The sequence below is a fragment of the Berghia stephanieae genome, chromosome 1 (assembly GCF_034508935.2).
Source record: "Berghia stephanieae isolate SIO BIC M18660-M18661 chromosome 1, UCSD_Bste_1.3, whole genome shotgun sequence".
Lineage (NCBI taxonomy): Eukaryota > Metazoa > Mollusca > Gastropoda > Nudibranchia > Aeolidiidae > Berghia > Berghia stephanieae.
Genome location: NC_088360.1, coordinates 116,929,220 through 116,943,469, shown reverse-complemented (window position 1 = coordinate 116,943,469; position 14,250 = coordinate 116,929,220). Strand labels below are relative to the sequence as shown.

At 33.0% G+C, this 14,250-nt stretch overlaps 1 protein-coding gene across 4 annotated transcripts in view; it reads left to right on the top strand.

Annotated features, from left to right (window-relative positions):
- The window catches only part of LOC144962866 (eukaryotic translation initiation factor 2D-like), a 14,098-nt gene extending 258 nt beyond the window's left edge, over nucleotides 1–13,840 (top strand). Inside the window, exons 1-16 of one of the 4 annotated variants that reach the window (XM_078896219.1) lie at nucleotides 1–47; nucleotides 2,391–2,581; nucleotides 3,351–3,434; nucleotides 4,249–4,351; nucleotides 4,679–4,786; nucleotides 5,424–5,544; nucleotides 6,434–6,554; nucleotides 6,710–6,827; nucleotides 7,646–7,688; nucleotides 8,036–8,139; nucleotides 8,708–8,866; nucleotides 9,809–9,898; nucleotides 10,172–10,261; nucleotides 10,881–11,001; nucleotides 11,614–11,788; nucleotides 13,667–13,840. The exon at nucleotides 1–47 is cut by the window's left edge and continues 258 nt beyond it. In XM_078896219.1, coding sequence (XP_078752345.1) covers nucleotides 1–47; nucleotides 2,391–2,581; nucleotides 3,351–3,434; nucleotides 4,249–4,351; nucleotides 4,679–4,786; nucleotides 5,424–5,544; nucleotides 6,434–6,554; nucleotides 6,710–6,827; nucleotides 7,646–7,688; nucleotides 8,036–8,139; nucleotides 8,708–8,866; nucleotides 9,809–9,898; nucleotides 10,172–10,261; nucleotides 10,881–11,001; nucleotides 11,614–11,788; nucleotides 13,667–13,734 — 1,743 coding nt within the window. In that variant the 3' untranslated portion in view covers nucleotides 13,735–13,840. Of the gene's footprint in view, nucleotides 48–2,390; nucleotides 2,582–3,350; nucleotides 3,435–4,248; nucleotides 4,352–4,678; nucleotides 4,787–5,423; nucleotides 5,545–6,433; nucleotides 6,561–6,709; nucleotides 6,828–7,645; nucleotides 7,689–8,035; nucleotides 8,140–8,707; nucleotides 8,867–9,808; nucleotides 9,899–10,171; nucleotides 10,262–10,880; nucleotides 11,002–11,583; nucleotides 11,789–13,666 lie in introns of all 4 variants that reach the window. The other 3 variants (XM_078896217.1, XM_078896218.1, XM_078896216.1) reach the window with 3 other exon arrangements.
- Nucleotides 13,841–14,250: the final 410 nt, after the last annotated feature.

Here is a 14,250-nt window from a genome sequence, read left to right as displayed (position 1 = left end):
AAACCTTTTCGAGTAAAAACTCAGTCTGCTTTGAAAAACTCTGACCGGTATGGATTTTTTATACTTATATTTTCATATTTCAATTGTGTAATGTGTTTATATAAAGAACAAATCATGCAGGTATAACTTGTAATGTAAGATTGACAATATCAATATCAATGAATCAATGATCAACTTTGTTGACTCTGCTCTTTCCCAGGGAGGCACACAATGTGACACAAAAGTCATTACCTTCTGTTTAGTCACTATGTCCTGGCCCTGGAGTCCATAGGCCTAGGGACACACATTTTCTCTACACCATAATAATCGTATTTCTAAAGTTAACCAGATGTCATTTCCAATAATAATTGGGGGCTTTATGTCTGTCAATGACTTGAACCCCCCCCCCCCCCCCCCCAATAAAAAAACCCCCCAAAAACTTGAGCTTTATATAGCATATTATCCACTAATCGTGGATCAAGGTGCTTTACAAAGGTCCCTGGCCTACTGGTCTTAACATGGACGTGACATGACGCCCGTTGGGCGATATTACATTTTTTTAGGACAGAGATAAAGCTGTTAACTGCCAGGGACTCATTTTGCACCCGAGTACGATGAGATAATGTGAGTAAAGAGATTTTTCCAAGGACTCAACTATGCACCGAGCCTTTTATTATTATTATTATTATTATTATTATTATTATTATTATTATTATTATTATTATTATTATTATTATTATTATTATTATTATTATTATTATTATTATTAATTGAAAATGGATTTGAAAAGAAATTAAAAACAGGCACAGTGTTTATTGATCTCTCTGCTGCGTATGACACAGTGTGGACTGGTGGCTTGATGCTGAAACTTGCAAAAATAATCCCATGCAGAAAAATCTTGAAACTGCTCTCATACATGACAGGACCTAGAAATTTCCATGTGGTACTTGGTGGCAACACCAGCAAAGTCAGAAGAATAAAAAATGTAGTACCACAAGGCTCAGTCTTAGCACCAGCATTGTTTAACGTCTACATAAGCAACATGCCTCAAACAACTTCCACAAAACTAGGATATGCAGATGACTGGGCCTTAGCATACCAATCAAGAAACTGGAAAGATATAGAAACAACGCTTAGCAAAGACACCACGGCCATGAAAAGGTATTTTGACAGATGGTATTTAAAAATGAATACGACAAAAACAGTTGCAACTGCATTTCATCTTGACAACAGGGAATCAAAATGAAAACTGATGATCAAGATTGATGACACAACACTACCAACTGGTCAAAATCCAAAATACCTCGGAGTGAAACTGGATAGACGGCTGACCTATAGAACCCATCTTGAGGGTACAGCAGGAAAGATAGGGAAACGAAATTGTCTACTCAGAAAACTGGCAGGAACAATATGGGGAGCATCGCAAACTCTTCTCAGAACATCAACCCTGGCCCTTTGCTACAGTGTGGCAGAATATTGTGCTCCTGTTTGGACGAGAAGTGCCCATACAAACCTTGTTGATGCGAAACTAAGAGACTCGATGCGAATAGTAACTGGATGACTGAAATCAACTCCAACACAATGGATGCCAGTCATGAGTGCTATAGCACCACCCCACTTGAGGAGAGAGGATGCTACACAGAAATGGATATCCAGAGCTGAAGAAGATAGTGGAACTCCTCTGCAAACCATATACAAAACTACGTCCCCAATATCAAGACTAAAATCTCGTTCACCTTTCTACCTATCAAAGAAAGAAAACTACAACATGCAAGAAGCCTGGTGCGAGGAATGGAAAAGGAATAAACCAACAGGAGGGGAACTAATTGAAGATCCCTGTAAAAGTCTCCCAGGTCTACAGGATCAACCAAGATAATACTGGGTAGCTGCAAATAGACTACGGTCAAAACATACAAGAAGAGCTGCCAACATGCACAAATGGGGGCTCCAAGAATCACCAACACGCCCAAAGTGCAACCAAGCACCACAAGATGCAAACCACCTCGCACTAGATTGCCCAGAGACAAAACTTGAAGGGGGATTTGAAACCATCAACAAATGTGACTTCCGAACCTGGATTGATACCTTGAACATAGAAGTGTCGCCGAACGATACTACTACTATTATTATTATTATTATTTTCTCGATAGATTGATTCAAGATAAAGTCAAGATTTTTTTTCGGACCCCTCACGAAGGAGTGATTTAGTTGCAAATTATTTTCTCTTTGGTAGAAGACAACCGTCATCGGAGATGAAATTAATTAGACAGAGTCTTTACAGCAATACGCAAGATTAAACTCATCTCCGAAATATACCAGGAAATGAGATTGCAAACTTACCAAGCATGGAACAATCCTTCTGTTTCAAATCCCAGTGTTTTTTAAAAAAAATTTTTAATATATAATTTCAGGAAGAAACTGCGTGCTGATATCTGCTCTCAGTATCCAAATCTTTCAGAGGAAGCTGTTTCGGAATTAGTCCCAAACAAAGTCGAAATGAATGTCACAAGGATTTCAACTCATCGAGGGGAGGTGGCTCAGATATATTTTGTGCAGCAAAATCCGATTGTCTTCGAAAGCTACAAAAAGATATATCCCACAGGTAATTGGCTTTCTTTGAAAGTTGTATATCAATTTTTTCTATTTTAATTTTGTCATTCAGTTTGTCAGAGGTGTTGATATATTTCATAGCGGGTGGTTGGATGGGAGCATCACCCTTGAATCATATACCTATGATGTTCGCATGGGTGTACGATCCGATAGTGATGTCGTTTCTTCTTCTCTTTACTAGCCTATCCTGCTTCTTTGGTTTGTGATTGTATTTTTGACAGGGGATATTTTTTTTTCTGTAAATCTTCTCCTGTTTGTTCTTGGTTATTTATAATTTAGCTTATGATATCTTTAGGTTATGATTTTGATTTACATTTGTACTATTTTTGTTAGATTGCTTGTTTTTTTATTTCAGCGGTCTCTCATATAACCTCAATTGTGTTGGAAGAGACCTAAAGCAACAAACAAACAAACAAAATATATTTCATATATGGTCTGGCATGGTAATCTTCTCTCAATGACTCAAGACGATTCTGATGCTTTAAATAAATTCTCCCTTTTTATTTTTTACTTGGTATTATTCTTTTTTTTTATTTTAAAATATATATGCTTTTAACTTAGCAGCGCTTTGTTCCATTTGTATTCTGCAATACTGCAATATACTATCTTGAAAGTCTACTATTCAAGAAAAAAATTGTATAAATTTTCAAAAATCAAATGATAAACCAGAGTATTATGTCCTTTTAAAAAAGTAATTAACATTCATTGGTGTATTTGCTTTACATTGTACATTCATTATATTTGTTCATCTTTTTTTCAAGTCTATGCTTTATGGCAGTTCCCTGATCTCGTGCCAGTATTCCGAACATGGGCTCCAGTCTTTGAAAAATTAAAGAACGGTGCTGGTAAGTTCTTAATTTCAATTGTACTTGTACCATTTATCTTACTTCAGGCAATGAATGTTTCTTCACATTTGAGTTTAATGGAAATTAGTGATCAAAAAGGTGATTGGAAGAAAAAAAAAAGTTACCATACAGCTGTAGCTGTGGATTAGTCTTGTTGATTACCTCTCATAATTTTCTTATACTTTGGATGTTTCTAGAAACTGAAAGTTCTCAGCACAAGATGTAGAAGCATTTTCTTTGAATAACAAAGAGATTTCAATTGTTTGACAAAGCAAGGGATTGGTTTGAATTATAAATTTAATGTCATAAAGATGGTTAGACTTGCTTAGACATTCTTACTACAATATCAGAACTTCATGTAGAATGCGCTCTTTGACTTGAAGTTAATTAAACTTTAGCAGAGGTGATACATGGTGTTTTTTGCTATCCTTAAGGACTAATCTATAACTATTAGCTATATTTTGAATTGTGTGCAACCCAATATTTTTTTAGGAAAAGAGTTATAATAGTCCTTAAGCTTAGAAATGACAAATGATGTAGCCATTCCTATGTTAAATTTTTCTTTTTCATTTTTCCATTTCTCTTTACGTGAAAATTAACATGCTTACAGAGATGTATATATGTGACTGGTCTAATGTCATAGTTTCATCTGCGACTCATCTGTACCAAGTTTCTGAACAATGATATTTTTAACTTTCTACAAATCTCTCTCAATCTCTCCTATCTTCATATTAGCAATAATATATTTTATCTCAATTTTGTATTTCATATTAAATGTTTTAGCTGTTTTGTTGTTTTTCCTTTCATGTCTTAGACCTCATGCTTCCTGGTGTTATTTATGACAAAGAGCCGTCCCAGAGAATGTTTGGTAACTTGCATAAAGGAGACATGGTGTCTGTTTCCATAGCTGGAAATAGGTAAAACTACTTACTGTTATATATTCAATAAAGACAGTGATGCAGAGTCAAGTTCTTGAAATGGGAGTTGTTTATTCACAATTTTTTATTATTTTTTTAGCTTTGACATTTCGTGTTTTAAAAAAAATTAAGTTTTGTGATTTGTTCTGAGAAAACTATTGATTAGAATATCATACCACCAATTTGCGTCTCAAAAAAACAATTGCTTTTTGCTTGTTTGTTTTTGCTTGTTTGTTTTTACTTTCCCGTTTACCAATTCTGTATCTGTGAAGAAAAAAAGCCTCCTTTTTATATGAACATTACATGTATTTTTCCTTTTCATCTCAGATCTCCAGTTGGCATAGGTCAAGCCTTGTTGTCAGGGGAAGATATGTACATGTCTGCCTTGAAGGGTAAAGGTGTTGGTATGATACATATTTTAGGTGATACGTTATGGTGAGTACAACATATTCAGTACGGTATTATTGAATAGCAGTTATTCGCCCAAATTGATTATTGATTCACCTCATTTTAGAAAAAACTTCAACATGTTATAGGCGGGCTACGATTTGGCTCTAATATGACTTTAGACTTTTCCATTTTCACCAAGAAAGCAGTAAGTTCTTAGAAACTGGTTTTCTTCTGCATCCAGTAAGGTTCTCTTGGTGGGAACGGATTGGTTTGTAATTATAAAAAATGAATAAAGGAAGAAAAAACATGGTTCGAAAGAAATTTGGTATCACTTTTACAGGACATTATCTTTATAACAGCTTTTTTTTTATATGAAAGACAACGAAACAGTACTGTTTGTTTATTTTCTTAATAGCATAGTGGACATTATAACTACTTTTGAAAATTAACAATTTGTGTTTAAATACACTTAATTAATGCTTTGAACTCGTTTACATATTAGCTCTAGCAACAGAACTTTGTTTTCAAGAAGTTTATTAAATTAAAGATCTTTATATAATTGTCAATTTGGACCCAAAAATATGTAGTTCTACAAAATTTTCATAGTAGTAGGCAGGTCTTTCCTATTAGCGATTAGATGAAATCAAGGACTGATTTAAAACGAAATCTTGTATACTTGTAGGGAGGCTGGTGACAAGAGTATGCCCCCTCCACGGCCTGAGCCTCTACCTTCAGATCCTGAGGAGGAAAAGGATAGTGAAAATGGAACTGAAGATGATATACCAAATATGGATGGGTTGCAGGTTTGTAATATAACAAACATATACAAAATTTTAAGTTCCACTGAAGCCTTGAGTCACAATATTCAGTCTCAGGACAGGGCACAGTGGCCTCAAAATACACTTCTATACATTTAAACTGAAAATAAATGCATGTGCCAATCAATATTATCAACAAAACGCAATGAATGAAACACTAAGAATGAATGAGATATGTGTGAATGGCATAGATAAGGTGAATAAACAAAAACAATGATGGGACAGGAAGTAGAATGCCCCTTTGTAAGGAAGCACAAATTAAAATATGACAATAAATATTAATAAACGGTTTGCAATTCATGAAAATATCTGAAAAGGGGGACATGTCATGCAGTATAGAATGTAAAAGAGAATAAAATGTAGACTATATTATATTGATAAAATGGAATTGGAATAATGTTTTAGAAACAGTTAGGGATAGTGTTTTGTTGATAAAAGGGGAAACCCGAAACATTCACAGTGTCTGTCTTTGTTTAATAAATTGAAGCTTATATTTCAATACTTATCGTTATTGATTTGAAGTTGAAACCTTGCTCAAGTTTTACTTCATATATTTACAGGTGAGCTTTGCTTTATCAAAAAGTTTTTAACAGATACTTTTAAATGTTTGGGGTCATCTTTATCTATAGCCATAACTGTTTTCTGGCTTTAATGATAAAATGTGTTTTGTTACAGTACAGCTGTACAGCCTGTGTAAATGATGAAATAATTTGGTCTATGTCCTATAATTATAGGTCAGATAAAAAATTGCTACCTCTAGATTGAAATTTTAGGATTATCCTACTTTGAAAGTAATGAAATAACTTTTCTGCTGGAATATTTCTTTTTCCGAATCCAATCTTGGAAAATGAACTTTTTTTTTTTCATGAAACAGATTGATAATCGAGCATCATCGTCTGACCAGCAAGATGGAGAATTGGTTCCTGATGGAGAAAACAATGAAGGTGTTAAAGATGAGAATGGTGTAAATGTTGACGAGACAAAAGATCCTGTTGGTAAATGTAATTAATTATATTGATTATTGTATATTTAGTTCTGAAATTTATAAAATACTAAATAAATTCCCTATGATGTAAATTCATTTCCAATTATGATAAATTACATGAAACATGTTTACGCTGTGTTTTTTAATCCATGTTTTTACCTGTAGCGGAGATGGATGAGCTTCTTCACAGATGTTTTGGTTGTGCTATTAAGTCTAGAATAAAGGACAGTGATTTACCCCTTCGCTTTGTTGATTTGATGAAGGATTTTGTACAGCCTTTTAGGTGAGATGGTGTGAAAAGTTCAATGTTGAAGTCTTTAAACCTTTTCCTTTATCCAAATTTTTTTTTTAATGAAATGTGTATTGGTCTGAATAGGGAGTCAAGTTTCTTAATTTGAGGATTGTCAGACTTGACTTCCCTGGTTAGATCCCTATTGAGTGAACAAGTAATGTGGGAAGTAGACCAGCATTACACCAAAATGTCATGCATGCAGCAAAGACTGTAAAATTGCTTTATCTTTTCTCTCATTATAGTACTCTATCCAAAAAATTTTCCTTTAATTCTTTTCTTAATTTCATCAAACAAGAAATGAAGTGAGTAGAAAAGTACCAGAGATCAATAGAGAATAAAAACTTTGCGGTGATGAGGATTCAAACCCACGACCTTACTGTGACAGCAATTTTGCCTGGCCAAAAGAGGGATGCTCTTCTACAATCGATACCATCCACCACTTCAAAAATAAAAAGGTGCTTTCGAAGGTCATTGTATCTTTAAGTCCCTCTTGCGACTTCTTGAGGTCATGGGGTCAGCATACAAACATCACGATAGTTTGTTGGTGAGCTAGCAGTTAAGCTTATCAACTTTATTCTCAGCACAAACATAAAACATATAACACAGAGATGATTAAGACATTGAGTATTTACGTAAGTACCTGCTCCACTCACATTTCTGATTCAAACACAATTTAGGACTCCTTGGACTTGGTAGTTTAGGTTGACAAGAGATATAGTTTGAAATTTGCCGACATGTATATTTTACATTTATTTTGATCAAATGGTAAATACTTTTTATTGTAATTAGTATGCTTTTTGTTATTTCAGTCCCACAATACAGATCGACATCAAGAAATCCTCCTACAAAAAGGTAAATTAATTTTTAATGTTTATTTTAATTTATTTTTTTAAAATATACTGTATCATGGGTGAAAGACTAATAGGAGGAAATTCTCTAAGTGCCTCTGATAAAAACAAGTAATAAGAATAGTTTTATGGTATAATTCTATGTACTCAAAAAAATGTTTATGACATGACAATGGAAATCGTAATGATATGCTTTGATACTTGTGATTTTGACCTTTTTGAATTGAACTAAGTATTGGGCATCATTTATATAAGAGATTATATTTGAAATGTTAACTTACGTCATGAGTATCACAATATTACTAGTTAATGTGGCTGTATTTTATATTACATCAAATCTTATATTCCCAGTTATCCAAGTTTCTACAACATATGGCATCAGAGGCATATATCACCACCAAAGAACACATTAAAGGGGTTGATGTCATCACTACTATTGATCGGGATCATCCTGCGTAAGACTACTGTATTTATTTTTTTTGTTATTGTATTGATTTTATAGACGAATCATACTGCCATTTGTTTTGTTTTTTATTTGTTTTTTTGTTTTTAATAGTTAAGAAGTTTGTTGATTTTGTCATTTTTTTATTTCAGATGCTTTTTTTTTTTCCACGTTCACAAAACTTTTTTTTAGTAAAGTTTTTTTTTGTACTCTCTTCATACCAATTGTACCATTTCATTTAGAAATTTTAAAAAATTATATTGAACATCAGATCTATTAATAAGTTTGCCTAGAAAATTCAACCTGGGCAATACAGATTGTGTTGATGGCCTGTCATGATACTAAATTTAAGAACATTTAGAAGGAAAAAACCATTGCTAAACACCCTGCAGATCTAGTTTTACTTTTTAATTTTAAAGTTGAGAGGCTAGTAAATATTTGTTACATTTGTCTTGCTGAGGTTTTTGAATGTACGATGTTATCAAGAATTTAGTTGAATACTTGGACAGTTTTCAGGGCAAAACTTTGTGAATGGAGCGATTGAAATATGTATCATTTGTATTGCATATTTTTCCATGCAGACTGAAAGACTTGGAAGTTCCAGAACCTGTAGAAATGGAATCTCTGGATGAAGGAGCTTCACCATCCAAAGATGAGGAAGTGTGCAAACCCCTGACATTTACTGATGTGTATTGTGTTAATGCTGCCACTTTGGATTTTTTCAAGGATAGACGAATTAGGTATAACTCATTTTTTCCTTTATAAAGACTCAACAGTATTCTACACTTGCCCTCAATTGTTAGAGCACTCTGCTCTTATACAAATGGAATCACCTTTACCTTCATAGCTAAATTTTACCTTCTACCATTGTAATTTAATAACAAACTTTAGTTAATTTTGTTAGATATCTAAATCCCATTTGCTTCACATTGAGAATGTAATATATATAATTTTACCCATTTAATTAAATAAAATGTTACTTCGCTGCTATTTTTTAAAAATCTCGTGTCACGTAAAATTTTGGACTCATAATCCATACCTCTCATTTCTGATTTCTTTTGTTCTAATACTTTACTGTTTGTGAATGATTATAGTCGGTTGTAGATTGAATATGGTCTCATGTTAAAATGATATATTTCCTTCATTGATAAGCTGAAAGCAATTACAATTGGCCGTTGTACATTGATTTTAAGTAGAAACCTTGTTCAACTGGCTGGGGTTCCTGACCTCCCAAAGTGGGCAGGGAGGTACTTACTGTGTCTTCTATCCCCATATATCTGTTTTCCAACTTGCTTTTTGTCTTTGTCTTGGAATGAGATTACTTGGCTTTGTCCTGGCCCTGTCCGGATACCCTGTCTGTCAGGGAAACAGTCAAATATAAAGTTAGTTTTGGGAGATGATATTATTTTCCTTGTAAATCATCTTTCTATTATGTACTGTTATTTATTTCATTTTTAACATGATTTGTAAACATTTGAGTATATTCCTCTTAGTGGGATCATGTACTGGTGTATGAAGACTTTTAGGTGATCTCAAAACTAAGTACATTGCCCCCCCTCCCCCCATTTTTTTCTTCTTGAATATCAAACAATTCTACAGAATGAAGATAATAAGTTGTAAATAACATTTTCCTTTTATTTATTAACACTTTTTTTATGCATCTCTATACTTTTACAATTTAGCAAAGGAGATGCTCTAAAGATGTCAGATATAAAAGAAGCGGTGAACAGATATATACAGCATAATAATCTACAACACTCTGATAACAAAACGTAAGTTCCTTCAATATTTTTTCCTCTATGTTTTAAAAACACTCATTAAAAATACTTATTTTCTCTCCAATATTATTTCATTTTTCAATTGATAAACTGCCTATTGAGAATATGATGTTGGAAGACTTAAGTTTTCCTTTCCGTACAATTAATTTTTGTATATCTACTGTATTTTATTTCTCTTTAATGGGATATGCTGGAATCTCATGTATTCTTAAGTGCTCCTTTTAACAGTATCCCTAAGTAATGTGGGGTTTAATTTTGTTATTTTAGAGTAACGTTAGACCCAGTTTTGGCCCACATGATTCTCAAACCTTCAGATGGAGACTTGGATCACATGTTGTTAGAACACGTCTACAACAGGTAAGACTTTCACATCATCTGCCTTTTTTCTGGTTACTGTAATATCACCCCCACCCAAAAAAATAAGAAGAGATGAATAGAAAAAAAATACCTTCAAAGAGAAGCCTCTTTCTCTTCTTCTTCTTCTTCTTCTTCTTCTTCTTCTTCTTCTTCTTCTTCTTCTTCTTCTTCTTCTTCTTCTTCTTCTTCTTCTTCTTCTTTCTTCTCTTCTTCTTTTTCTTTTTCTTTTTCTTCCTCTTCCTCTTCATCATCATCATCATCATCATCATCATCATCATCATCATCATCATCATTATTATTATTATCATTATTATTATCTCATAATAAATTTAAACAAGGACATCTAGCAAACAACATGCAAATTTGAAATCATTCACTGTCATTCCTCAGCCAAGGGAATGGGGACAACCCATATGACAGGTGTTTGAATCTTATCAGTGGACACTTTGATTTTTTTTTTCCTTTTTGTGTGTGTGTGTGTGTGTGTGTGTGTGTGTGTGTGTGTGTGTGTGAAATGACATATATTTATGCTAGGGATGGATTAATATATATTTCTTTTCAAAGTGAGAAACCATAAGGTTTTATTTATTTATTTTTTATCTGTATCCTTGTAAATCAGAGTGGTTGGGAAGATGCAGCCAGCTGTGGCAATATCATCAAGTGACGGTCTTATCGCTATCAAGAAAGGCAAATTGGAGCCAATTTCAATGGACGTTGACAAGAGGGCTTCCAATAAGAAAGTCAGTATTGAATTGGCTTGTCTAATGCACCCAATCATTTTCGTTTCAATTTCGTTTCTTGGTTTCACTTTTCTTTTTTTTTGGTTTGCATTGGGTGACCATTATTGTGGATAAAATGTTCGAATTTCTTTTTCTTGTCATTTCATATGACAAAAATAATTGATTGCGTTAGTGCAGTCAAGCAAAAACGAATAATTTGTCTGTGGTAAATAAAAATCCCCAATCCTTTTTTTTTTTTTTTTCATTATTCACATTTATACCAGTATCAAGCAAGATTTTTAGGGCTACTTTAAAATCTTAACTTTATTTTAATTCAGCTTGCATCTAAAGTTTGATATTTTTAACAAATTTTTTCTGTGTATTTTAAAAATTATTTTGATCTATCGTATGAAATATGATATAAGTCGTATTCATTGCTCCTACTTAGGTTGAGATAAATGCCAACTTGAAAAAGTTTGGTTGAGATAAATGCCAACTTGAAAAAAAGAAAACTTAAAATCAGTACAAAATGAAGGGGCAATGAATATTGCTTGCTTTCGACTGACAAGTGAGACAGAAAGCTATTGTCTGATTTTTTAAAAGGAATTTTTAAATGGTTGGATTGGTTTTCAGATGACGATCATTGACAATCTAGAGGAATACGGTTTCAACCTGAAAGCATTTGCTCGAATCGTACAGAGGGCAGTGGCTTGTAGTTGTTCTGTAGTTCAAACAGAACAAAAGAATAAAGGGCCTCAAGTCCAAGTCCAAGGAAATCAGATTGCCTATGTTGGAAAACTATTAATAGGTGAGTAGGAATTTTATTTGTTGGTCGTTGATTGAGTTGGTAATTTCTCTTTCTTTCAACCCTTCAAGGTAAAATGAATTACTTAAAATTGTACTTTTTCCAATCAATTAACTGGTTATACCTGCATACCGTGTTAACCCAGGGACACCTAAGCACATTGAAGTGTCACAAAGGCTGTTATTTACTGCTTTCTATGGGATAGCAATAAATAATAATGGCAGGTTATCAAACTCTATCTGTGAAGAGTTAATTGTAATTAATGTTGGTTGGTTTTGTTTGTGTCATCTTATTGCTGTTGTTTTTTCTCTTTGTTTAACTCACTCACCCAGAACATCGACTATATCTTTAAATTACCCAGGTTACTTTTACCCCATGCCAATTTATTACATTTTTATGTGACAAATTATAGGCGTAGTATCAAAGTCAAAGCTAATGTTTTTAGTTTTTACAGTTTATGGTAGTTGAATAAAACTATCTATGTACATGCTCATTTTTAATGCATTTTTTCCAATTTTGAAAAGTAGCAAAAATCTCTAGGATTAAGTTAATATATGATTTTATAGCATAGATAATTCTTTAAAATGGGGACACACAAAGACGAGCTTGGTCCCTAAATATTTATAATTATGCATTAACTGCATGGAGTCCAAACCTGAGGGGACATCATTGCATAGGAAAGTGGTCTTGATTTTGTAGTCATGGGGTTAGAATATGGCCTTGAGCATGTCATCGCACCCAAGCTAATTTGTGCAACAATGCTGCTGATGGCGGAAATATTTCTGTCTTCCTTTGAAATATATATATATATATATATATATATATGTCACAGTCAAACTTCCCATAGGACGGATAATGGACATTTTATTTGTATATTTTTATTTAATTTAATAAAGATCAGGAAAAAATAAGCAGCCATATTTATGTACCACTCACAAGAGAAATATCAACACAAGTCATCAAAAAGGACAAATTCATCAGATTAGATATTATGATATCGCGTCAGCAATAAAGGAAGTAGCAAAGAATCGACTTGGTTTACAAAGTTGCAACTAACAAAACATTAAATAAATGTGGCACAATTAAGAAATTAGAAAGATTTTAACTTAAAAACTGAAACGCTAATGCAAAACAGACACCTACTGAAATTTTTGTTGGTGTCTTAGACTATAGCAATAGAAAACCTCTCCTTGAGAAGGTTTTTAAAGAAGTTTCTGATTGAATGTTGTTTGACAATAATGTTTTTTTTATATGCATTTAAAGCCAACTGTTAAATACCGGGTGATTCAAAAAGAATATTGCAAAACTATCATTCGGTATTTTAAAAAAGAAACAATAGAAAACACGATCTTTGACACATGTGTAGTACATGCCTTCAAGTTTTTATTTCATGTTTTATAAATGGTCTTTAACATACCCCACAAGAAAAAGTCACACACAGTAAGTTACAGGGATTCTGTTCTGAAGGCGCTTTCCACCGTGACAATGGCACTTGTTTTTGTGAACCCAATCGCACAATGAGCCTTCTGTTAAGGATTTGCCATTTTGATTGCTCTTCCAACAATTCAGCTACACTGGAAGTTATACTAATGACAGCGGTGAAATTGACACTCAATCAAACTTAATAACTACTCTATCAAATAACCACCAATTCACACCACTACAATGCTATAGACTTTAAACAACTGCGCATTATTTTTGTGGATTTTTATAGATACACCCTGTACATTGATATATGTTATTTAAGTTATGTGGTTGGTTTGTTTTTTTTGGGTTTTTTTTTTTTTTATGTCCTTGTTTTATTTATTTTTTTTTTTGTTTGTTTGATTTTTGACTAGTCCTTTATGCATATTTTGATTTGCTTTTCATTTCATTTTCCAGAAAAATATAAAATACCAAAGAAATATATTGTTGGATTGGAAAAGGCGCCCAAACAGAAGAAAAGATAACAAAAATATGGTTGATTGACTGTGTCCCAGTTATTTGATTTTTAACGATTGTATCATAGATCATTAAATTATTTATGATTTATTAATAAAAGTCATAGCCCAACAATTAATTGTGTTCAATTTTGCTTCTTTTCATATGGATGGATGGTTTAAGCCTTCTAGTTAGAACCAGGGACCACCCTTCTGTTAGGCTTTCAGTCCTTGCTGATTGAAATTTAATTGGTTTTGTCTTGGTTTTGGTAAGAATTATTTGGGGGTGGGGGGAGGGGGATTTGTTTTAGGAGATATTTTTTTCCTTGTATGTCATCTCTCTGTTATGTAGTTATAGTTTGTGTTTTTAATATATATTTTGTAAACATTTGAGCGTATTCGTCTTAGTGGAATCCTGTGCTTTTGTCTGGATGAGATTAAGTACGCTGATAGCGACTCTTGGAATCAACTTTCATTTCCTATTTGTGCAAGTACCCTTTGTCTCATTTGTTTGGGTGCTTATGATTGTATATCTAGAATTTTTTG